The sequence below is a fragment of the Crocodylus siamensis genome, chromosome 4 (assembly GCF_052110815.1).
Source record: "Crocodylus siamensis isolate JL-2025a chromosome 4, ASM5211081v1, whole genome shotgun sequence".
In the NCBI taxonomy this organism is placed as follows: domain Eukaryota; kingdom Metazoa; phylum Chordata; order Crocodylia; family Crocodylidae; genus Crocodylus; species Crocodylus siamensis.
The window spans coordinates 96,086,517-96,112,114 of record NC_143398.1 but is presented as its reverse complement, the minus strand read 5'-3'; the positions used below and the strand labels follow the sequence as shown (position 1 = coordinate 96,112,114).

The window sequence follows — 25,598 nt, the reverse complement described above, 5'->3', positions numbered from 1 at the left end:
TTTTTCTTTGCTGGATGGAGGGTGAAATGTAGCAAGGTGTGTGAGATGCTGGTTTGCTGTACTTCTCTCCTTACCATCGCATCCCATCTCCCTCCCCAATCCCATTTTTTTTCCAAATCATGTCATCCCATAAGGAATTAGAGATGCCTTTTTGCTACCAGGGGAACTGCGGTGATCTGACTATAGCAGTTTGTAGCAGCAGAATGGACTGGGGTAGATCTGAAAGGAGAGATGTGATCAAGTAGTGTAGGCACAGGAAAGAAAATCTGGAGGACTAGCCCCATCTTTGTCAGTGGCTCTGTGTATGGCTTTCAGTTCCCCATCCATGTAATAAGGATTAACTACCTCACAGGGTTGTTAATTGTTTTAGCAACCCTCATTAACAGAGCATCTCCTTGTCTTAAATGCATTTATCCTCACAACCCCCTCCTGAGGTAGAGAAGCAGTATTATGTCCACTGGGGAACTGAGGCATAGAGTAAGATATGGCCAAGTTCCCATAGCAAAACCACAGAAAAGCAGAGACTTGAGTGTAAGTCCCCAAATTCTTACATAGATCCTGAGCTGTTGGACCACCCAAGCCCTCTCCAGGGGGTAGGAAGATCCAGGGTAAAGTATTTTGAATGTGAGACATGCAACAGGTTACTGTTCTCCAGGGAGAATTAAGAGGATGAGGTAGAAGGTAATTAATGAGATCTGCAGCCTTCTGCCTTCCAGTTGAAAGCAAGTGGCTGTTCTCTATTGTTTAGTGGGTTTGATCATTCCAGCTCCCTGGTATCTTGTCTACACTAGGCTTTTACTATGACAGGAGCCATTCCTTAGGTTGATGTGCTGAACCACTGTGCCAAGCAACCTGGCTCAGAAGAAGTTTCCATCAGTGGTACTCAATCTCTTCACCCACATGGGCTGGATGAGTGGTATGTGTCTAGTGCATGGCCTGGTGTTGGTCGATAGGGCAGATTCAGCACGGGATTGGCATGCAGGGTTGGTCTGCTGGTGTGATCCAGTGCGCTGGCCCAGCATCATGCACCAAATTCAGCTGCACACAGGCCCAACCCTGCATGTGGCTGGACACCATGTTTTGGATGCAGCCACAGAGTGACTCCTGCTTGAATGCTAGTATGATCCAGTATGCAGGGGCACATTGTCTGGTCCACAGGGCTTTCCACATGTCCAGAAATTTGACAGCAGAGAAGCAGCAATTAACACTATCATTCCACGAGCCAGATGATTTCGCTCCACAGCCTGGATCTATCCCATGGGTCACAGGTTGAGCACCACTGGTCTAGATAACATACACCTTGCTTTTACACTGGAGTGGGGAAAGTGATACTGATATATACTGAGCACAAACACAACACAATACAAGTCAGTGGTACTGGCACAGGCTGAGAGGTAGCAGAGGATATGTCACAAGAGATTCACTAGTATGGCCTTACTTAATAAACAAAGCTCTTGATATGTACAGTACTTCTCTTAATTGTCCGATCCCTTTGTAGCAGTGGATAAGAACTACTTCTGTCATTTTACAGCTGGAGAAGCTGAGGCTGAGAGAGATAGAGTGGCCTAGTTAGTCACAAAGGGAGGTTGTGACAGAGATCGGACTTGAACCCACATCTCCTGAGTCCCCAGTACAGCCCCTGTACCACAAGACTGACCTTGGACACCTAGTACCTTAACTGCAACATCAAAACAGGTGAGAAGAGTTGCTCAAGATCACAGGGCAAACAGTGGAAAAGTCATAAAAGGAGCACAGGTCCTCCTTGCTCTAAGACCCATGCACTAATCACTGGAGTACGCTGCCTTGATGACCCAACGCACCCCTAAGGTCTCCAGTTAGAGCATCTACGAGCTTCCAGCCTGGACAGCAAATTGCAGAGAAGGGGCCAGTTATTTATTTACTCAAATCGCATATGTGTGTGATCTCAGCTGGTGCAGAAAACACAGAGACACCTGCAACATGGGAGAAGCAGGTGTGTTTCTGAGTGTATGTTAGTACAGAGAAAGAGTCACTGTTAGGGGCTTTCCACCTGCAAATTATTCATGGATTATTTGTGTGGCAGCAATATTCAGAGGCCTCTATTAAGGTCTGAGTCCCATTGTGCCAGGTGCTACAAAAATGCATGACCAGAGACAGTGCCTACCTTTGTAGGTAATATAAACTGGCATCACTGAGACTTTCAAGAAGTTGTTTCTCGAGGAACAGACTAAGGTTTGTCCCAGGATGACTCCTCGTCCCTGTAAGCCTCCCTTACACCAGACTCCACAGCTGCAACAGGAGAATTTTTGCCAGCTCCATGGAGTCTCCCCTTGGGTCCTGCAAAACATATGGGTCCCTCTCCTCTGTAGAAGAGGCCTGCCTAGAATATCACCTGCTCTGAGATCATGTTTTATCATGGGCAATCAGTAGGGCTATAAGACTGCTAAACGATTTATTACATAGGAGAAAAGAGTTGTACAAGAATAAGTGAAGCAGTTTGGAGGCAGAGTACAGAACTGAAACCAAACAGAATTTCTCACCCTCTTTCCTGACTACAGCACAGTCCTAAAGATCAGGCTTTTTTTTTTTTAATTTTGTTTCCAAGGCCAAATCAGTTCTGAATTAAGTTCTAGATTTCAACAGAGCAGAGCTCAATCAATCAAGTCTGTCTGTGTGGTACCATCACCTGCAAGTATCTTACCTCTCCTCCTGAGGCTTCAGATACTCCCAAATCCATGGCAGGCATCATATGTGGAAGCCCCAGGCATGGAGGCCTTGGAGTTCGGATGCCCCCTAGTCTCACTTGCCCCTAGCCAAAAGGCAAATGGAGCAAGCTGGAGGGAAAGCCTGAGAGTAATCCCCCATCACCATAAATTGGGCAGCTGAAATCCTTACATTTGGAGGCATTTGTAGACTCTCACAGGGGTCAACCTGCCTACAGTGCAGGGGACAAGCCTTCACCCTCTAACTACACCAAGGCCAAAAAGAAGGGTATCTATCCTGCCTGGGGACCTGGATTCACTCCTAAGACTTGGGCAAATCCAAAGACAACTTCCTAAGTACCTTCCAGACAGCCTCCATGTATCCCCACCCCCTTCACCCCCCAATCTCTACTGCATTATCCATTTTCTGGGGTATATCAAAATCCTCCAGAGACTTCTTTGCTCCCTGGGATGTCTGGAATTCTCCCATGTACTGGCCCATCTCCCTGGAATGCACTTGTTGTCCTGGGGCTGATGTTTCTCCTTGCAGGCAGATTAAAATCATCCCTATTTTGGGTGCCCATTGCAACAATAGCCCTTCGCCATGTGTCTGGGAGTGGTAATTGCTCTTGTCTTTGTAAAGCAATTGGTCCCTAAATCCAAGTAGTTTTGCCTTCCTCCTGTTCATAAGGTCTGTATACCACAGGCAAAACAGTCCTTAACTAGGGATCAGGCTATAACTTTTTGATTAAGTTATGGCTTATGACACAAAATTGCAAGGACACATACCAGTACCTACAGAAGAGCATGTTCCACACAGTGATACAAGTGATACAAATGAATGCAGCTTATTGTTAGCTTTTGAGAGAGACTGAAAGGTAGTTAAACCAAACTGTGCACAAATATTGGTGTATGAGACACTCTGAACCCCCAAATCATTCTTGCTTTTGGGGTGGGTTTATGACACAGGAGCTACACCCCTGCTATAGACGATCAACAAGGGCTTTTGGGTTGGGCACCAGTCTTGCCTGCCATTTAGCGAGAATCCTGATGGCAGAGGCAGCCTTGGGGAGTAGTGTAGAGGCAAGGGGGTGCCTAACCATCCCTGTCACACTTGTGCTCGCCTCTCCTCTTTGCGCTGCCGTATCCCGTGTTTACGATTCCCCATGTCATCCACCAGCACCTCCTTGCGGCTTTCCTTCACCATACACTCTCTCACCATGTCTAACACCTTCTGGAGGCGCCGGTCCAGTGCCTCCAAGTGAGGCTCTGATAGGACTGGGGAGAGGCGGTCGGAGGCCAGTGACTCCCGCATGACATCGCTGAGGCGATAGGCTTCCGTAGCCAGCAGCTGCAGGTGCAAGTATGTTGATTTCTTTATACTAATGGTGTTGATGGAGGAAAGGGAGAGAAGGGGAAGAGATGAGAAATGTCAACCAGAGATATGACCAAAACAACCCCAACATACATGTCATGCCTCCCATCCTGAGTGGTCCCACAGCCACTGGCAAATGTTGTATGAATGAATCACTTCACTCACCACCAAAATACAAGGAGGTGCTGGTAGATTACACGGGGAAGTGTAGACATAGGTTATGGTGGCATAAAGAGGTGAGCCATTTCACGCCACATGACCAGTGTCTCAAATTTAGTCATGCCAGCCGGCTCTATTTCCAAACTAGAAGGATGAGGCTGGGTCCATCTCTGTAAATAAGGTACTTGGGGTGTATGAAGGTAGGATGGAGGGAGCAGGAAGAGCCATTACCTGCAGCACTGCTGGAGTGGGGCCAAGATGGACATTTCATCATGAGAATGTCTTCCAAATCTAAGAAGAGAAATCAGGGAAACACAAAGGGTCAATTCTGTGGATGGATCTGATATGCCCCTTTGTAGACTAGGCACTGTCAACCCTGGCAAGGTACCTTCTAGTCAGACACCTTACAGTCAACATGGCAATGACACTAAATGTCAAGTGAGCAGTGGCTGGTAAATTCACACCATTCCCTGCAGGGGAAGAGACCTCTCCTTACAGAGAAACAATACTGAGCTTGAAAGCCTTCCCTGCTCTCTCCACACACAGAGCTCTCCACATCAACAAAAGTCCACCTTCCCCACCCTACCCTCGCCCGTTGTCCAGGTGCAGCAGGAAGGTGTTGTTACCAAACTTCTCAAAGGTCTCGTAGTGATGCCGATCCATGTTACCTGTAGAGAGGAGAGGAGATGGGTATGAATGACAGGCAAGAGGCAGAGGGTGAAAGGAAAGCAACAGAGTTCCAGGGAGAGAGTAGATATAGAAACTGTCTTGGCGGCTGACAGAGGAGAAGGACTGAGTCAGTGCTATGCACCTGTGGCAGGGGAGACAAATAAAAAAAGGGCCCTAAGGTCTAGTCCGCACAAAAACTGTATTGCTGTAACTATATCGAGTTAAATCAATACCATCCCTCTTGTGCAGATTCAATCATGCCAGTATAGAGGTGCATAGCTATTCATACAGCTTATTCCTGTAAAGCCAGAGTTACAGAGAGCTTTCTAGTGTACAGGAATATTGGGGTATCAGTATAAGGCAGATGCAGACAGAGTAGCATGGTTGCATTTTGTACAGCAACACCACATCCAGACAGGCAAGACAAACTACACTGGTTAAGGCGTAGTTTGGCTGGCATATCTGTAAAACTAGGGGCTTTTACCAGCACAACTGTGTCAGTCAGGGATTGTACCTCCTCATACTCCAGCTGTCAGTGCTATGTCAACAGAAGCCTGTAGTGAAGACATATCCCTACTATAGTTGTACTAAAAATCTACCCATAGTGCAGCTAGTATTAACACAGCTAACTGTACAGTGGGGAAGTTCTGTCATTGGCACACTAAATCCTCAGGCAACCCACCCAGTATCATCCAGTCACAGTGCTGATTGATGTGCTGAGTCCAAAGCAGTTGCAAAGACTATAAACATGGTATGAATGTTCTTTTGTAACTCCAGTCAGTTTTCAGTAACAGACTTCAAAGTGTATATGGTATGGAAAGTAAATCAATCAATAAGGAAATGGTGGTGGTTGTTTCTTACTTTGGGATTTAAATATTATTTTAGTCTGTTCAGTAGCATTATCCTAAATGCCTTCCCTAAGATTGACAGCAATGTTATTCCTCTACAGCAGTGGTTCTCAACCCTTTTAGACTCAAGGCACCTGGACAGACTTCAGGCAGATCTTAGAATATGTCAGCTCTTAAGTGTTCACTCTTTTTTTACCTATGGAAAAATAATAAGAGCATTTTTTTCTGTTGCAAAGAACTCAGAAAAATGAGAACTGTGGATTTCTAGTGTAAATCCCTGGGTTTATCTTGTGAATCACTGTAAACTTAACAGTCCTAGCATTGTATGGCATCCCACAACACCCTTGAAAGGATCACAACATCCTTGAAAAGATCACCCTGGTTGAGAATCACCACACTACAATGTGTGAAAGCTGATCACACTCCTTTTCTGAATCTTTTCCAATCTTCTGGACATCAACAGGTTTCCCAAGTCTTTGAGATGATGCTGTGAAGCCAGAAATCTCAATTCACACCTCCACTCTGCCATGGTTCTGGTAAGATGTTGTCAAATCCTGGTGCTTTATCATCCCATAACTGTTTGTGTGCATCACTGGCCTATTTTCTGCCAAGGTCTTTTTCGGATCAGACAGCAGTTCACATCTTGTTGGAGATCTGCTCATTAATTCACAGAAATGTTCACACCAATGCTTTAGCTGTACATCAATTTCCTGCCAGTATTTTCCATTTTTATCCTTAATTGGAAGAAACTGTGAAAATAAATGTCCAATTAGGACAGTGTCTCATATAGACATTTCTGATCCTGTCTCTTGGAGACTTCCTCAATGCATTGTGCCATTTTTGTCCCAACCATTCATTATGAGCCTTATGACAAGCACTCCTAACTGTTCAGGCAATATATTTCTTTCATTCTACTGGTCATTTTTTCTTCTTTTCGCTCATTTGATTTTGTCCTACCAGTGTCTCCTTTCTATATTGTGCCTTTCTCTTTTCTCCCATAGTTTGATGGTATCATCTTTAATCCAATGTTTCTTCTTCATGCTCTTTAAATCCTAACTGTTCTTCACCAATCTCTGCAATCAAAACCCAAAATAAGGTCCACTTTCCCTTTGCCAGAGACAGCTGTTCAGCCAGCCTAGAGAATTTGTTGGAGGCTGCTAGAGTATATCTGTTAGCTACTGCTTCATCATTAACGTTATCCAGGTTTAAACGTTCTGAAGCATCAAGCATTCATCTCTGAGATGTTATGAGCTGGAATATTATCGTTGCTATTAGAAGCTGATGATCAGATTCTGGGAAAAGGTCCAGATATGTTCAGTCCAAGCTTTCCAAACTAGAAAGCAATCCAAACTTGCACACCTAAGAACGCCTATGGTAGTTTCTACACTGAAAACAGGTAACAGTTAAGGATATTCAATATGTGGCAGCAAACTCTTATCCACACTAGTAACTTCTACATGTCTCACTTTCAGACTAAAAGTGGTGGCTAACAGACATGAGGAGTAACGCCACCAAACCAGCAGTGCAGACTGTGCCCTCAGAGGCAGTACCAAGGCAGCATCTTATGCCCTTCAAATGTATCAAAAGTATACATGAGGCAAAAAGATTTAACTGCTGAGAGTCTGGGCTGTGCTTTTAGCATTCAGCATTCACCTGCTGCTGCACATTGCATCTACCAACACTCAACTGTTCTGATTCTTCAGCCAAGAGCCTTGCTCTTCTGACAGCCCATCACGGTCAAGTGTTTTCTTATCCCACCCTGAAACACTGGTATCTCTGTAGAAATAGATCTCTCATCTATATCAAGTACTCCCCACGTTTTTGGCTTATGAAGAAACCATTCTGGTGACTCTTGTGGGTGTAGTAAAAACTGTAAATGAAGCCTGAAGTTTAGTCCATTCAGGAGAACACAAGAAGCTAACAATAATGTCCTTTTCTTCCATGTGTTGAGACTAGAGGTGTTCTAGAGATGTCTTGCTAGGTTGTCCCTCAGCTCTCCTGTCTTATCTGGTTTGGGGACTCGTGTGAGGGTAAGGACACAGTGATGAGGTTTACGTAGATGCAGCTTATATCAGCAAAAATGCACATTTGCAAGTCTAATGTATTGCAGCCGCCTCCCTTATTCTCCCTGTGGAACAAAAGGAACTCGTCTGGTAAAAGCAGAGTTTTGTCAATATAACTGCATATGCACAAAGAGCTCTTGCCATCACAGCTGTGTTGGTTAGAGAGCACGTTTCCTCACCCCCCCACCCCCAATGTGGCTATGGCAACAAGAATTTGTAGTGTTACCTCATATGAAGGGCTCAGACACACAACACATTGACACCAGTGGAATCAGCCTTTACACCAGCGTAAAATAAAGAGTAGACACATGACATACAGTCAGTCCTTCACCAGTGTAACTTCCTTGAATCTGGTAGGAAAAATCCAGTGTAAAACTACATGGGTGTAAATTACACTGCTTGCATGTGTTTCATAGATTTCATAGACATTAGGGCTGGTAGGGACCTTGGGAGATCATTGGGTCCAGCCCCCTGCCCCAGGGGCAGGAAGTCAGCTGGGGTCATTGGATCCCAGCAAGATAAGCATCCAAATGTGTCTTAAAGGAGTCCAGAGTAGGTGCTTGCACCACCTCTGGCGGCAGTCTGTTTCAGGCCTTGAGGGCTCGGACAGTAAAGATGTGCTTCCTTATGTCCAGCCTGAAACGGCCTTGGAGGAGTTTGTGACTGTTTGACCTTGATGTCCCTTGGGGCACTCTAGTGAACAGGCATTCCCCCAGATCCTGATGCACACCCCTGATGTACTTATAGGCTGCCACCAGGTTCCCCCTGAGCCTGCACTTTTCCAGGCTGAAGAGCCCCATGGCTCTCAGCCTCTCATCATAAGGCCTGTTCTCCTGCCCTCTGATCACATGAGTGACTCTCTTCTAGACCATGTATTTAGTTTAAAAATACCGAGTACTTTTTCCCAGATAAGCTTCTAGGAAGTTTCTTCTTTTTTTTTTTTAATTCCCCCTTAAAATTGTTTGGGTTTTGTGATGAAAAAATGACATCTGAAATATTTTTCTGTTTGGAAAATCAATTTTTTGTCAAACAACTTTCAGGTTTTGCTACCTGGTATTTCTGCAAAACACTCAAAAATATTCGACCCAAACAAGAAATGTTGTTTTGGTCAAAACATAATATTTCACTGAAACACAATGTTTTTACAAAAAATTAACCATCCCCATCCTCAATTCCAAACAAGGCAAAAAAAATACTTCACAGCTCCACAGTGGACCCTGCAGAGCTACAACAACTATAATCCAATGTCCCTTCTGGAAAAGAAACCAAAAGGGGGGTCTTGATCTGTATACCTTGTCCCACTCTCTCCATGTCTGGCAACTCTATCCAACTCTGTTGGATCTCTGCAATCACAATGAACCCATGAAAAGGCTGCTAGACTTCCTGTGGAACAAGCAATGTGGCTAGCTGTTGCCTTCTGCTCTCTTACTTGGTAATGAGCCTAGGCTTGCTGGGCTGAATTCAAAGTGACATTTCAAAGTTTGCAGCACAGGGGCTTGCATAGTTCCTCCAGCACAGGATCGTGCTCCACTGCCTTTGTAAGCTTGTCCTCTTGTGTGTGCTGCAAGGAGGGCCCAGGCCAAGAGATTTCTGCGGGGACAGTATGAGCTGGCTCTTGGCTGTGTGGCCACTGACACAGGAAGAGCTGAAGGCTTCTCAAGACAAGAATGAGGAGGCAGTCCTGCCTGCTGCAAAACAACCACTGGCCAGAAGGACTGCTAGCATAGTACAGCTGAAGGATGAAGAGTCTTCTTCAGATCTCTACAAGTCTTCTGGTTGTCTTTCCTCAGCTTATCTCAGGGTGCTTGATTGCTCAAGACCATTAGGGCTCAGCCTTCTGGCCTTGTGGACAGGAAGAGTGGCATCCCAATGTTACCTGCTTCCCCACCACCTAGTGGTGAGATGGTATAATAATTGCTTAATAAGCAGTTGTACATCATTTTGCTAAGGATCCCAGTGTAAGGGCCTTGTTACAGGTTCATTCTGAGTGGCTCCTGGAGCTCTTAACCGCTGGACTGTCCGCATGTTAACACTTTTAAGTGGCTTAAAGAACTCATTATTTGGCTCAAAGCTATGCCACTCCAGGGCAGGATTATCTCTTGTTCCACATAACACAGCTCCTGTTCCATTAAGGTGTAGCTACTCCCCACAGATGTGCTGCTCAGATTGAAGGTGTGACTGCAAGCTAGTACTAAGCCAATCAAGATTCATGAGGCTCACAGTGTAACATGTGACAAGGTCCTAATTTATATCAGAGAATGAAAGTGACATAAATTACACTGGTACAAGTATGTCATATGTCCAGGCATAAATAAAGGGGAATAATCCTGTCTAAGGTCCTTTATACAAGTATAACTGTGTCCCCACTAGACATTGTACTGCTGTAACTGTTTCAGTAGGAAATCATCCCCCAACTGGAGTGGCTAAGTCAATACAAAACTGTGCAAGCCAGGCAGAAGGGAGGCTGAAATGCATGCATGCAGAAAACAATATAATGAGATTCAGTTTAGAAAACCTGAGACTGACTGATGAGTAGGCTGCAGGGACCAGAAAGACGTAGCATGTGGAATCAAAATGCAACCAGCAAAGCAGACAGTGCCCATTCACACTCCAACATGTGACTTGGATTGGGGAACTAATTAGTGGTTTGCTATTTGCTTCACTGCCTTAGCAGATAAAACACAGACTGGAAAAGGGCCATCCCGAGGCTGCAGTAAGGGCTCTCCCATAAGAAACTGCCTGGAGATACACATGCATTCCACTTCAATTAAAGCAAAATATATCGTTTAAAATATTATTCTAGAGCACTGGTGCTCAGTTTTTCAGCCCTGTGGATTGGATGAATGGCACAAAGTTGATCTGTAGCCCAGATCCCTTGTGGAGCTGGTGCACAGGGTTGGGTCCTGCAGTCCCTAATAGGGCTTCACATCCCCGGATGGGGCCCCACACTGCCTTGGCATCTGGATCAGGCCTTATGTCACTTCAGCCCAGGCCTGCACACCTAATTTCATGCATAGGGCTATGCTCTCCAGCCTACCAGGCTCCCCGTGGGTCCAGAAATTAGGCAGCAGGAGAGAGGCAATTAACACTACCACTGCTTCCCAGCCTCCACATTTTCAGACTCATAGAGAGCATAGCAGGCTGGGTGACAGCTTCATAAGCTAAGTCTGGCCTATGGAGCAGGGTTAAGCACCCCTGTTGTGGAGAATTAATTCTGACAGAATTGGACCAGTGTTTTCTGGGATATGGGTCAGTGCTCCAAGAAAGCAAGTACCAGATTTTACTGAACCTGCTAAGAATGCTTGCCTTCTGATTTTGCTTCTTGCTTGAAAAGTTGGCTCACAGACAAATACAAAACAGATCATGTTGGTGACCTCCTTTTCCCTATCCCACTGACACTGATGGAATGGCAGTGATCTCATCTGCAGTGACCTCAAGAGTGTCTGATGGATTACTGCTCAAAAACATGAACCTGATGGTAGAATTAAACACAGGAAGGAAATATAAATGGATTGGAGTTGCTTGTCTCTGGACACTAAAATTCAGTCTCCTGGAAAACATAGCATGGCAGGATTCTGGGAACTGTCAGACAGTGTAAGTGGTGAAAAAAAACAGTGTCCAGTGTCGATAAACTGCTAACCAAGATAACACCCATAAAAGGACAAGTCTCACATCACTGGTCAATCTAGGCCAGGATTCTGTTCTTAACTATGGCCAATGCAATACTCTTCAGAGGAAAATATGGTACAACACTGGCCTGAGGGGAATAGATCCAATAATACGTTCATGTGGGGGAAAAAAAAACAAGTGTGAAAAAGTTAACAAGGTAACAAGGTAATTCTCCTTGCAGGAGAATATTAAGTATAACCAGCAAAAGCAATTTCATGACTGTTGTCCAAGATGCATACTGAAGGGTCAAAAAAAAAGCATAATTGCTTTTGTTGCATCTTGACAGACCCAAGCTGTCAGGATGCAGGACAAAGCCAGCATCACAAAATGGACATGGGTTAGCACAGGGACACAGGCCAAGATTTGCAGACTTGATAATTAGTGCTTCTGGGTGCTCATGCTAGGATATTTTAAATGCTGTGGTTTACAGAGGGCCACTCCTCAGCACTTTCTCAGGCCCTATTAAGAAGTTGGGCCCCCAAATTACGAATCCCTTTTGATGATTTTGGCTCTAGTTCCTCATTCTTTAAAAAAAGGAAAATTAGAGAAGCACTGACTGATTCCAGCTCTTTCAGGTTTGGGGAAACAACATTCAAATATCTGCTTTGGGGAACAAACTCTGGGCATGTCTACATTGTCTCCAGCACTGGTGGGAGGGATGGGAGTTTGAGCATGACTCCCCTATCCACATCCACCACACCCAGAGATGTGGTGATGATTGCCACCCTGTGGCTACTCTCAAGATTGCTTCCTTTGATGTGCTTGAGAGCAGCTATATGTGTCTACCTGGAACTGTTTCACTGCCACAATTCTGGGTTTGGCAGATGGATGGTCAGGGACCACTTGGGAGAGCACTGGGAACAAAACACAGACCCCCTCTTCAAACTCTAAGATCAAAGAGCAAGCGTTTGACAATGTGGGTAACTGGAACAGAAGGGCCAAATGAAAAAATGGCCAGCAGTTCAGCTGGGAACCCACCGAGAGAGCATAAAGTTGCAGTGCCCACAAATACATATATTAAAAAGCTGTATCATCCCACAACAGTTCACCCAGCTAATCCAAGCAATAGTATTTGATGGGCAGCAACATATACCATGCCCAGGAAATGTTAGGGAGGGACTGAAAATAAGTAAGAGTGGGATAGAAGAGGTTGCCACGTCCTAGACATTAAGTTCTCGGTCTAAGTTTAGAAGGCAAGAGGATCAACGTGCCCCCAGCATGGGGCAGGCTCTGAAAGCTTCCAAGTCTCCTCACTGCCATGGTCTGGGGCCATCTGAAAGCTGTTAAGGGACAATAGCCCTTAGCCAATAGCTGTTAGGGGACAAATGGAGCAGAAGTAACTCCAGTGGCACCAGAAACAAATCAGACAAGTCATTTACATCAGGGACACAAAACAGAGGACAAGGGAAGCTGTCCAAGTTATGCAATCTGGTAAAGAAACAGGGATGCTACAGTGACAATGAACCAGTGGTGATCAGGATCTGCTGCTCAGATCCCTAAAGGAGAGGAGCATCATGAACAGCCCCTGGACAGAATGATGGAACATGCCCACAGCCAGCAAGAAGATAATGATAAAGGAGAGGCAAATCATTAAAGCAGCAAGAAAAACCTCCCTGTTACACTGTTCGCCAAAGTCTGGGTAATACACATCATTGTCATTTGACTGAATGCACCTGTGCAGCACATACCATGAGGCTGTTTATTGCCCATAAAAAAGGATAAGATAGATCTGAGGCTTTGGTGGACTAGGGTAAGGTGGCAGGGTGGCTAAGGCGTTTTGCTACAGCTTCAGAAGTATGTGTGTAAACCCTCTTCTGGACTTGTGCCAAAGGCTGCCCCTATTTGAAACAGCTGTAAATAGCAACCTGGCCATTTGCACTGGAGAGTCTAAGGCAACTGGCAGGTGCTACTGGCATGCCCTGTCCACACCAGCCTTATGGGTGGCTTAGCTGGAGTGCATTTTGGGCCTTCCACAGTCTAGAACTGCTTCAGGAACATCACTCAGTGTAAGATCATGAGACCCTTGGGGGCACATCTGTACATTTCTAGTGGCACTGAAAGGAATGTAAACTTTCCTTTTATTCTGTGCCTGGCATTCAGAGCCCGGCAGACTGGCCTCAGTCACCTAATGTAGGTCAGAATTAAATAAGATTGCTTTTCTGTCACATGTCAGGGGTCAGCACCCACTGCTTCCCTGAGCCACCCTTATTACATTGGGATCAAGCAACTCTTCTGCCTCTGTGCTTCCCAGTAGATGGCACCATAACACTAGCTGCCCTGAATGCCTACTGTAGGCTGGGAGAAATCTCATGTACAGTACAGCCCATAGACACTCTTGAGCCTTATTCCCTTAACTAACAGGCTCCCAGGGACACAATGGTCCAAGAGGATGATATTCTTGACATAGCTATTTGCATTCATTGCTAATTATTGTGATGACTTTGTAAGGAAAACTGTGAGTCATTAGCACCAGCCAATGGGGCTAGCCACTGGCTTTGTACCCGAGGCAGCAGGACACAATCACATTCACGAGGACAACAGTAGACATAGAGAATTCTGCCCAGCTCAGCAAAGCAGGATGCTGATGTCAGATGTGTGGGTGCATAAATCTGAGCCCTGAGGAGATGAAACAGGCACCCTTTCCTAAAAGAAAAGTGGCTGTGCCAGCTTGGTATAGGCCAACAATGCAAGCGCTTGTTCAGCAAGAAAGCAAGTTAAAAGGGCAGCCCGGAAGTCACTGCTTGGAACATTAGGCCGAAACATTTGATGAACCGGATTTCATGTTGCCAAAGAGTGAGTTGAAAGTGTTGGCCCTGGGGCAGAGTCCTCGTGGCCATTAACAGCAGTCAGGGAGCAAACCACTTCCTGGTGGTTAATGATCAAGTATCCATCTTAGTGCGATGCATAACTACAGTGGTGGGAGCAACATGTCGGATATGGGAAAGAGTGTATGAGCCCAGGCCCTGTTTGGTGAAAAACAGAATGCTTAAAAAATTTCTAGCCATTCAGGTTTAATGGTGAGGGAGGGAATGCAGTGAATTCTGGGATAACTTGCCACTAATTCACTATTATTCTAATTCCCTGCCACTGCCATCCCTCTGATTTACTCTTGATAAGTGATCACTGCTGGACAATTTACTTTTATTTGCACATGGCTAACTGCCTCTCTTTCCCCCTGGAAGCAGTGAACTGACCAGAGTTTTCAGCCCCCAACATGGTGTGAAGTGATAGTGCAATACCAGAGCACGAACACCAGCAGGCATACCAAGGTTTTCATGGCCACTGCTATGGAGGGATTAGTTTGAGACAGGCAGCAGGGAACACACAATTACCCCTATCCCTGCCCTGTGCCATCTGCCTGTTTTATAAACAAAAGCATCTACCTGCAAGCACAGAGCTTCTGTGCCTGTCTGGGTGTGTAAAAACATCAGCAAAGGTGTTGGTCCAGGGTGGGATAACATGGGACTGTGGGCCTGCCTGCTGGGAGAGGAACCCCACACTCACCCATTAGAAAGTCAAGCACAGTCATGTCAATGAGGTCAAGCAGACGGGAGCCTCTGTCATAGGGTGGTGTCTCCCGCACTTGGGTGCAGTAATTCTGGTTCAGCTCCCACCTTAGAGAAGCCACAGGAGGGAAAAGTGATGCAGACACCTGGGGCATCCCCAAATGCAGGTGCTTCCCTTTAACCTTTTGAGTACCCCAGGGAGCAAAATCTGGGATGCAATTATGCAATTATGGATACTCCCCAGACCTCTGGAACCCGAAGGTGTTGGCACCATTTAGGATTGTAGAAGAAAAGAGCTAGAAGGAACCTCACAAAGTTGTCTGGCCCAGACTCCTGCTCAAGGCAGGATCACCCCTGACTTTCCGCTAGTGGAGATGTCTGAGTGCCAGGAGGCAGAGCTAATTTACCTGGTCACAGTAATGTGTGGACCTGGCCATACTACTACCCATTCAGAAGGCAGGGCAGAGCTACACCACCTGACCCAGAGACAGTGTAGCTAAGCAGTGCCAGGTGATATTGAGCTGCATCCTTTCAGCAAACACTTCAGGATGCAGTCCAGTGCAGTGGGAATGTTTCTGGTGGGTGGGAGGGTGCTGGGAGGGTGCTGGCTGATCTAGGACCAGTTTTTCAAATTCAAAGCCAAAGTCTCACTTTAGGGACTTGTTGTGGACCCTGAGGCAGAGCTTGAAAATGTGGAGCTGTCCGGAGATATCTCGAGTGGCCAGGCAGTGGGGAACAGATCCTCTTCTGACCTGTACCCCCACCCAGCACCCAGACATCACAGTACGGTCACCCGCCACTGCTTCCTCTGGACAGCCACTGGTCGGGGTGATCTAGCCATAGCTATGCTTATTTTCTACCATGGGCATTTCCTACGCTTCCAGGCTTTGCTGCTTTTTCCCACACTGTTCCCCCTCCCCTTTTTTCTGCTATATGTGTCAGGGTGTTATTAAGCTTCCCTCAGAGGCATGGGGTGTTGGCTACAACTAAGGCTAGGGACTCCAACTGGGGTGTGCTGATTCTCCTCCTAGGAGTACAGCTGGAAATTCCTGGCTAAAAGATCTTGCCCCTCCACTCAGGGTCAGAGTGATCACCACATTTGGGGTCAGGAAGGAATTTTACCCCATGGTCAGATTGGTATGGACTGTGGGGTTTTTTGCCTTCCTTTGTAGTGCGGGGTGTGGCCCTCCACCCAGGACCTCTTGAGCATCCACTGATAACATTTTCTAGAAGCAGGACATTGGCTGCTGTTGTTCCCCTGCTTTATCTGTGGTAGGCAAGGGTGTTTGGTCTGTGTTCTTCAGGGTTGAGGGTAGCCTTATGTAGAGTCTAGATTATAGTTGTATGGGATGATTTGGATAGCGATGATCCTGACTCTGCACCACATCTCTTCCCTCATGCAGATCCCAGCCATCACACCCGTCCTCATTTCTCCTGCACCCTCCCCTCCACCCTTCTGCACCCTCAGTCCTCCCTTGCCCCTCAACACACTCACTCAGCTTTCTTGCTCTTGTGGTAAGAACGCCTCCAGGGGCTGCGCCAGGAGCGACGTTTGGCCAGGGTCTTGTCGGGCAGCAAGGCGGCCATGGAGCCCTCGAGCTGGTCGGGTTTGCCACACAGGGCATGTTCCGTGGAGCAGTAGTAAGAGCACTCACCGTAGAAGCAGACGTTGCCAGCTGGACGGAGCCAGGACAAATCAGAGAAAAACCCTGGTTACCAAGGAACAGCAGTTGCAAGCCCCCCCACTCTGGTAGCTGTGAAGACACTCTGTGCTAAGGAAGGAGCTCACAAGCTGGACAAGCTCTATATGCTACCCAGTCACAAAGCTAGAGGAAAGTGGATCTGCTCTCACTGCGCAGGGAGCCCAAAGGGGCTCTGATGCGATGCAGCATCACAATGACATCAGCAAGGGCGTTTCTCCACTGTCACACCTGTAGCCTGAAATAACATGCTGGCAAGAGATTACTGAAGTAGAGGCGAGAGAGCCTGGCCCCCTGAGTAAAGGAACTGGGAGCAGCCAGGCAAGTAACTCCACAGGGAGCTGGGAACCTGGCAAGGATGTACCCACTAGACAGATAAACTGGCTTGAAGGGGACCCAGCATCCAGGCAGATACCTAGGGAGTGGCCATAGAGCGCTCTCAGACAGGTGGTCTGTACCTGGATCACTGCTAATCATGCAAAGTTGTGGGGAGGGCTAGTACGGGGTGCAGATGTAGGCCACTACAGTTCCTGTTTAGTGCAGAACAGCCCTCCTGGGCTTGCTTGTAATGGACGGGCAGGTAGAGGGCACTCTTACCTGGAGAGGTGAAGAAAGTTTTAGCCAGCTTCTTGTCAGTTGTGATGTCACGAACCTCATTGGTTATATTCACCAAACGGCCAGAAACTGGGGGGATTCTCCGGAAATCCAGGATCCTTCCAGGAACAAGAAGAGCACGCAAGGAACCAAAGAGAAGCAGGACTCAAAGCCAATTCATTCCCAAGCCAAGTCCTTGGTTCCCAGTGCTATGAAAGAGGGCAACCATAGCGCATGGTACTTATTTCCTTTACTCCAGCCCATGAAGCAACATTAGCCATGGGACATTGTCCACCACAGTTCAAGAGATAAGACAGAGGGTCATGAAGGAATACCTCTGCTGCTTCACTGGCACAGTATTGTACAAACAGATGCAAGGCAGGGTATTTGCACCTTCCTCTGATGCTTTAGGTATCAAGACATGGGGCTAAGATAGCTCACTGCTCTGTTCTCTTGTGGCTGGAGGTCTAGTAGGAGTCACTGACTAGCCAATCAGTGGCCAATCCTAAATTCCTCAAGAAGACATTCAGATGTAGTCTGGGAATACATATAAAACTTCCTACTTTGCAAGGCGAGAAATAAAGAACAGGGCACACTGGGGCTGTGCTGGCTCAGGGCACTAACACAGTGAGTTTGGCAGCTAGCAGCTAGTGTCATTTCATAGATTCATAGATGTTTAGTTCTTTAAGTGGACATTGCTTCACATCTAAAATTCTATTTGCTGTGGCTGCTTAGGGGAATTCAGGACCGGAAAGGCAGATGGCCAGCATTTGGCTGCATCAGCAGAGCTGTGTGCATGACCTGGGCCTGGCTGGAGCAGGGAGTGATCTCCTGAACAGAACTGGTTTGGGAAGGAGGGGTGTACTGTGGAGGGAGACTGACAGCTGCTTGTGGGTGGGAGTCTTAGAACAGCTGTACGGGAAATGCCATAGGTCAGAGCTCCACGAACAAGCACCGTGCCGGACGGATCTGATGACTGAATGGAGTTGGATTTACACAGTTGGGCTCGGTGTCTCAGTGTGATAGACAAAAACAAAATCCTATCCCCAAGGAATTTACAGTCTGAGGGAGGATTTTCCTCTTCCCCCAGAAGGTGGACAGAGTCCTGGGGCAAAGGTCTTTGGGCTACTGCCAGCTCCCTGTACAGTGGATACTGTTTCTCTGCCAAAAGACGGGAGCGGGAAGGGCTCTGGAGCACTCACCGGTCCAGGTGGAAGGCTGATATTTCTGCATTGTGCCGTTCAAAGTCTGAGAAGTAAAAAAAATCTGCTGGGGTCTCCTGGTCCCGGGTTTGCCTGAAATGAGAAGGACGAGGGAGACACAGTCAGAGGCCAGGGTTAAATTAGAGTCTAAACTCCTAGGACCTGCTCAGAGCATTGTAGGAAACTTGGAGTGATCCATCCCTGATTCAGCTGCTTGTCCCTTCCCCTCCAAACTCCTCAAGGAAAGCCAGAGCTGTAGATACCTCTTCCCATCCCCGTTCTTTAACTGCACCCAGTGTAAGCAGGTCTGGCCTCCCCTGCCCCCATCTGCTGTGCTATATTCTTCACACAAGTATCCTGTGTAGCAAAGCAAGCTGCTCCCAGTTTTTCCTCCCTTCGCCACCTGAGGTCGCACCACCCCATCAAACAGCTGAACAGTCCGGCTCCTTCCTGGCAGGAAGATGGCAAGGGGGGCGAGGGCTGCCTGCCCAGCTTGCTCTATGCAAGTAAGGTCCTGGAGTGATGTGAGAGTCGCTGCCTCCTGGGTGCTGAGTCCAAGCCAAGGGTGTTGGGATGCTGTGGGGGATGTACAGGCCCATCTCCGTGAGGGGCAGAGCCCCACCCCTCTCCTGCTCGCCTTACTCACTTCATGGGTTTGAAGAGCGCCTGCCCATAGTTTGGGAACGTCATGATTAGTTTCAGCTGGGTTCCTCCAGGTTTCTGGACTGAAACAGTACAGACAAGAATCAGGGCCAGAGGAGGAGGAGAGCGAGAGAGGGGAAGGAGACTTGTGATGCAGATGGGGAAGAGGCACAGTAGGACGCAGAGAGAAGGAAGGCAAACAAGGCAGAGAGCAAGACATGGCGCAGTACCTGAGCCAACAATTTTCTGCATGGCCAGCTCCTCCAACAGGGTGTGGGTGATGGGGTCCTGGCGGGAGTACAGCTCGTAGCGATTGATGCTGATATGAAACTTGAGCCAGGTGGGGTAGGTGTCGTATGGGGTTCTCCCTGTTGGAAGGACCATCTCTGCTTTACTGCTGCTGACCCTGCAGGCCAAAAGCCACCACCCCCCAACAACAACAGTGTTTAGCACGAGTCGCATGGCCTCCGTCTTCACAGCATTTCCCAGTCAGCAGACCAACATGGGAGCTACCCTCCTCCTGTGGCTGTCAGCACCCAGCAAGTAGGGTGGGAAAAGAGCCAGGAGGAACTGGAACATGAGAGAGAACAAGAACACATGATGCTGGTCATTGAGCCCTGGGCTTTGGAGGAACCCCTGGCTGACCTGCAGCACCCGCAACCATCCTTGTTCCAGAACCCCTCCACAGTGCTCCTGCAACATGACCATCCATAAATATTTTAAAGTAGACCAAATCTATGGCCCACAGCACCCACTGGAGCATAGCGGAGGGAACGAGTTAATGGGACATCCTAGAAGAACTCCACAACATCCCTTCAAGCCAGGTTTGATTGTATTGCATCTCCTTCTATGTTTGCCTGTAGTTTGTAACATGGGTTCCAAGCCTGGCTGAGCTGACATGGAGTGTCTGACACCAATGAGCTTAAAGGAAATGCTTGCATTTAAAAAAGAAGGTTAATTCCTGCCACAAACAAGCTTAATTCTGTCCTTACCTCAACCCAACAGCTTACTCCACCTTTGATCCATTTGTCATTTACCTCCAATTTGCCGGGGGAGAGAAGTTCACATCATCTACACTAAAACTGTTTGTTTTAGTGTAGTTAATATTACAAGTAGTTTCTGGACACTTGCAATATTAAAGTACTCTTGGAGGCCAAAGCCCCATTGTGCTAGCGCTGCACAGGGCTCCTGCAAAGACACAATCCCAGCTGCAAAGAGTTTATCATCTGTGTTCAAATCATCCCCTGGAGGCACACTGAATCTACACCATTTCACTGACATAGACCCATCTGCCAGGGTAAATCAGGGATGTGAAAGATTAAACTTCAGAGATGGAAAAAGTGAAGGTAGGTTATGGAAAATAGCTATCCATTTCCATTCTTCCTGCCTTTTATTTTTAACAATGCCAGCACTCTCCAAACATGCTTCCATTAAACCAGCTGCTCTGTATTTACGGTAGTTACTATATCAGTGGGTTTTATCTATCATCCAGGAATAACAGTGAGGCTGATGACAGTATGTGGGGACTAAAAGAACCTCCAGGTGATGATATGATCATTGCATCATCAGATTTCACCATCCCATTGTATACAAGCTGTCAAGTGACACCAAAGTTGCAGATTAATCTAAATGTTAGTTGTTTCACTCCCAAAGGTAAATCGTGTGGGGAAGGGCACTAGAAATAGGCAGAGATGTGGAGGAGAAAGGGGGCTTTCCATAGTGTGGGAAAGGAAGGACTACAGGTATTGAACTGGGAAAGAAGAGATGAAGAATACCCATGGGTGACTGGTGATACTGGGGGGGGCACCAGCAGCTGATCACCAACTGGGGGTGGGGGTCCCCCAGTGGCCAATCGCCAACTGTGCCACCCCTACATGTTGCCTATGTGAATACCAGATATAACATGATAAACTGTATAGAAAAAAACAACCCAAAGCTCCTGTTTAACTGTCTCCTGTGACCATGGACAAGGAGACCCTCAAAGATACATTTCAGGCTGACTAAAGGAGATGCCAACTGATATGACCCTAATTATCAGAAGAAACTGAGACCTGAGAGACCTTTTTGAGACATGTTTCTAAATAGCAAGCCCCTTTGTCAGTTCTTTAAGTTGGACACCCAGAGTGCTGAGTCCAGTCCTGTCCCTGGAGGTCTGAGCCCATAAGGAAGTTTACTGCTGTAGTCAAATAGTTTAGTGCAGGTCAGAAAAAGGCCCTGCATAATGCCAGGAAGAAGATCAGCATCAACTAGGGTCAAATTAAAAAGGCTTGTGGTCCAAAGCATAAGCTAATCCTCAGATGGCTCCAAAAATCCCCATCCCAGGTCCACAGAAAACAGCATAGCTTTGCACAGTTAGGTGCATCTTGGGAATTTCATACCTTTCTGGGAAGGGTCTGACACTGGCCACACATAGAGGTAGGCTTAGGGCTATCTTTACACATGCAGGAGCAAAATCTTAGACTGTCACATTAAAGGGCATAGTCCTGGGATATAGCACATCCCTTCAATGCTGGCAAACCAATCTTTCATCACATCCTTTCAGGGACCTGAATCCTGAGAAGGTGCTGAAATCCTAAAACAATTCCATGCTCAGGGCACCAGTACACGTTGGGCCAGCTGTGAACAGGATACTGAACAGTACAGGTGACTGATTCCTGTGTCCCTAAAAGAATACCATGGCTGGGCAGGCTCTCACCATTCATCGCTCCCGCTGTCTCTCAGGGTGAACTTCTCTTTGGGATTGACAGTGAACAGTTTGTCCTTCTCCAGCACCTCTGGGATCGGGATCCTATAAAGGGGATGCTTAAAGAGCGCTGCTAGTTTTGACCCTCCTGCCCACACTGGCTTCATCCCTCCCCACTGAGGCTTGAAGTCCTGGTCTCCATGCACAGTCTTGCTCCCAGTGCCCACTGCTGGCCGTGCCTCCAGCGAGTGGGAACCCTTCTCCAAGGAGCCATTGCTGCCGCTAAAATCCTGGAGGATCCGTAGACTCATCTTCCTTGGACCTGGCAGGAATGGGCCAGAGGGGCTGGCAGATTTCTGGGCACAGCCACAGGAGCTGTGAATGGTGGGCAGTGCTAAGTCCAGTGCCATGTGCATCAGGAAAGCCAAGAGGAGGAAGAGGAAAAGGAGAATTTTGAATTTCCTTTGAAACAAAGTCTGCAGTCGGCGTAGCATCCTCTCGAGCTCAGATGCTTGACCAGAGGCAGATGGCCACACAAAGCCTGAATGGAATGAATATCTCTTCAGCTGAACCCCTCTCTGAAAGAAAGGGATAGAGAAGTCCCAAGCAACGTCTCAAATAGATCCCTCAGGGTTAAAGCTGTCCTGTGAAAAGCCCAGGGCAATGCAAGAGGTGGACTTGGCAGATAAAGGCTAAATTAGAAATAAATCCATTGTTTTCCCTTCAGGTCCTCTTGCCATTGCCATACAAATGGTTATTGTGCCTGCCCACGGCAATGAGTTCAATGCAGTCTTGAGGTCTCTGGTGGATGGGACCTCCTTGGTGTGGCGTGGCAGCCTTCAGTCAGACAGAGAGCTGGAGGCAGGTTGCTGCTCCACTTATCAATGGTGATAAGGAAAGAGCAGGCAATGCCAAGGTTAGAGTGAACGGGGCAAGTTCCAAATCAACAACAGCAGATAGTCCAGTGACAAAAGTGGCTGTAGATAATCCAGGCACACAGCCTGCCCCACATCCTGATTCCATCCCCCAGCCTATGCTTCAACCCATTCACCCTGGCATACTCACTCAAATAGCCCCACGCACTCACTCCTATATGCCCACCCAGGCATCCTAATCCTAGAGGTGGTACCCACTCTGTGCTTCTACTCACCCACACCTACATACTCATTTTCCTACCACACACAAAGCCCCCCATATCCATGGCCTACATTTTCATTCACATATCCAGTAACAAAGTCACTCTCCTTTCCTATTCAGAATGGGGTATCCACATAAGAACAGGTTTAAGAGTGAGCATCTGGGGAAATTACCTGGACCTGAGGCTACAGGGGCCCCCATGAGGCTAAATTAGTGCAAGTCATTCAATGTGTGGGTGGGAGGACGAAGGGACCCACACCTCTTCCTGGGGCTGCCACAAGTCTTAGCTCTGGATATGCTCACACCCCCTTGCAAGTAAAAACTCACTCAGAGATATGCTAGCATGCATACAGGGCCACTTACATACATCCACCTCTCTGTTTGTATATACATTCCCAGAGACACCCCATGGATATGCAGAAAGGATTTGAATAGCTTCTTGGCTAAACTGGCTAACTGTGGCCTCGACCTCACCATGATCTGCTGGCTGGGGAATTGGCTCTGCGGTAGGACCCAGAGGGTGGTGGTCAACGGGAGCCAATCGTCTTGGTGCACTGTGACCAGTGGGGTCCCTCAAGGCTCTGTCCTAGGGCCTATACTATTTAACATCTTCATCAGTGATGTGGACATTGATGTCAGAAGCGGACTGGCCAAGTTTGCCGACAACATCAAACTCTGGGGTAAAGCATCCACATCTGAGGACAGGAGGGCGATCCAGGCAGATCTTGACAGGCTCAGGAAGCAGGTGGATGAGAACCTGATGGTGTTCAACACTGGAAAATGCAAGGTTCTCCACCTTGGGAGGAAAAACCTGCAGCATCCTTATAGGCTCGGCAGTGCTACGCTGGCTAGCACTACAGATGAAAGGGACTTGGGGGTCACGATTGACCACAAGATGAACGTGAGCCTTCAGTGTGATGCTGTGGCTAGTAAAGTGAGGAAAACGCTGGCTTGCATCCATAGATGCTTCTCGAGCAAATCCCGGGACGTCATTCTCCCCTTGTACTCGGCCTTGGTGAGGCCGCAGCTAGAGTGCTGCGTCCAGTTTTGGGCTCCGCAATTCAAAAAGGATATGGAGAAGCTTGAGAGGGTGCAGAGAAGAGCCACGCGCATGATCAGAAGCCAGAAAAACAGACCTCATGATGAGAGGCTGAGAGCCATGGGGCTCTTCAGCCTGGAAAGGCGCAGGCTCAGGCATGATCTGGTGGCCACCTATAAATTTATCAGGGTGCTCATCAGGATCTGGGAGAACGACAAGATCAAACGGTCACAAACTCTGCCATGACTGATTCAGGCTGGACATAAAAAAGAACTTCTTCATTGTCTGAGCCCCCAAGGTTTGGAATAGACTGGCACTGGAGGCGGTTCAAGCACCCACTTTGAATGCCTTCAAGACACATTTGGATGCTTATCTTGCTGGGATCCTATGATCCCTGCTGACTTCCTGCCCCTGGGGCAGGGGGCTGGACTCAATGATCTTCCAAGGTCCCTTCCAGCCCAAATGTCTATGACATTTATGAAATCTATGAAATACTGGCTAAGGGAGGGGAAGGACTGACAAGCTAGCAGTGGCTGCAGATCAGGAGTGAGGTGCATTGGCCCTGCTGCTTGAGTCACAGAAATCAAGCTTAGAACAGCAGAGCGGGGTTGTGTTGGTTCAGAGCATAGATGCTGTGGGGCCCTCAGAGCTGGCACAGCAGAGGAGGCTGAGCAGTCCAAATTCAGGTGCATCAGCAGAACTGTGGCGAGACTCCAGGCACTGGGATATCAAAGATGTGCTGCAGGCAGGGCAGGCTCAATGTGCTGGGAAGAGTTATGAAGAGGTTGGTTTGCTGAGCCATATGGTACCTGCCTCTAGCACTACTTCATTTCTGCTGAGTTTGTGCTTTACACGCTGGGACAAACAGGGCCAGAAGTGGGAGGGAGCAAGCAGCAACTTAGATACATTCCAAACAAGATTGTTAGCCCCTTTCTGAGCCAAATGGCCGGGGAGGATTTAAGAACATTCTGAGGGGAGTCCTAGCCCTGGGAAATCTACTTCTCCAGGAGTAGCGAATGACCCAGAGATATAGCCCTTCAGGTTTTGGGAAGGGAGAACTTCTCAGACGTAGCAAGCTTACAAGCTTGGGGCAATGTAGCAACCAATGAGGCTGAGCCCTATGTGACACAGAACAGAAAGCGGGTGGTAGGGATGTGCCTGGGATAGCCTGACCAGCAAACCCCCTATCTGGAGTGCATCAGATGATTTGGTGCCCACCCTGAGACTTGCTGCTGGCAGTCCTGGGAGCTGAGAAACCAGCTCTGGGACACGGGAGTCTGAGATTCTGGATCTCTCTCATATTCTCCTTTCACCTTGGAAGTCTGGGGAAAGGAGAATGGGGGGCTCCAAGGCTTGGGGATGGGATATAAAGCTTCAGTGCCAACAGACCCAGTCTGAGCCCTGGCGAGGGGGTTGGATGGCAGAAGAGGGTACATTCTTGGACACACACTCCTGCCAGACATGTACACCCTGGCTCTCCTCTGATGCAGTCGCACCTCTGTCCCTTTCACGCATCCCTCCGACGCGCTGTTGCACACCCTCTCCGACGCGCACACACTTTCTCTCCCACACATATGCACGGAGCTGCTGTTGAGAGAACAAGGAGTTCTCTGCTGCTTATTTCCCATGGT

At 47.7% G+C, this 25,598-nt stretch overlaps 1 protein-coding gene across 1 annotated transcript; it reads right to left on the bottom strand.

Moving 5' to 3' along the window:
- Nucleotides 1-2,414: 2,414 nt before the first annotated feature.
- On the bottom strand, nucleotides 2,415-22,285 carry LOC149866148 (extracellular serine/threonine protein kinase FAM20C-like). Its single transcript, XM_090041066.1, has 10 exons — nucleotides 21,804-22,285; nucleotides 19,339-19,514; nucleotides 19,113-19,191; nucleotides 18,467-18,559; nucleotides 17,268-17,383; nucleotides 16,466-16,646; nucleotides 14,969-15,078; nucleotides 4,802-4,883; nucleotides 4,447-4,506; nucleotides 2,415-4,063 (listed from the first exon to the last, which is right to left on the bottom strand). Exons 1-10 carry the CDS (start codon nucleotides 22,283-22,285, stop codon nucleotides 3,790-3,792), a joined length of 1,653 nt encoding a protein of 550 aa, XP_089897192.1. The 3' UTR covers nucleotides 2,415-3,789.
- Nucleotides 22,286-25,598: the final 3,313 nt, after the last annotated feature.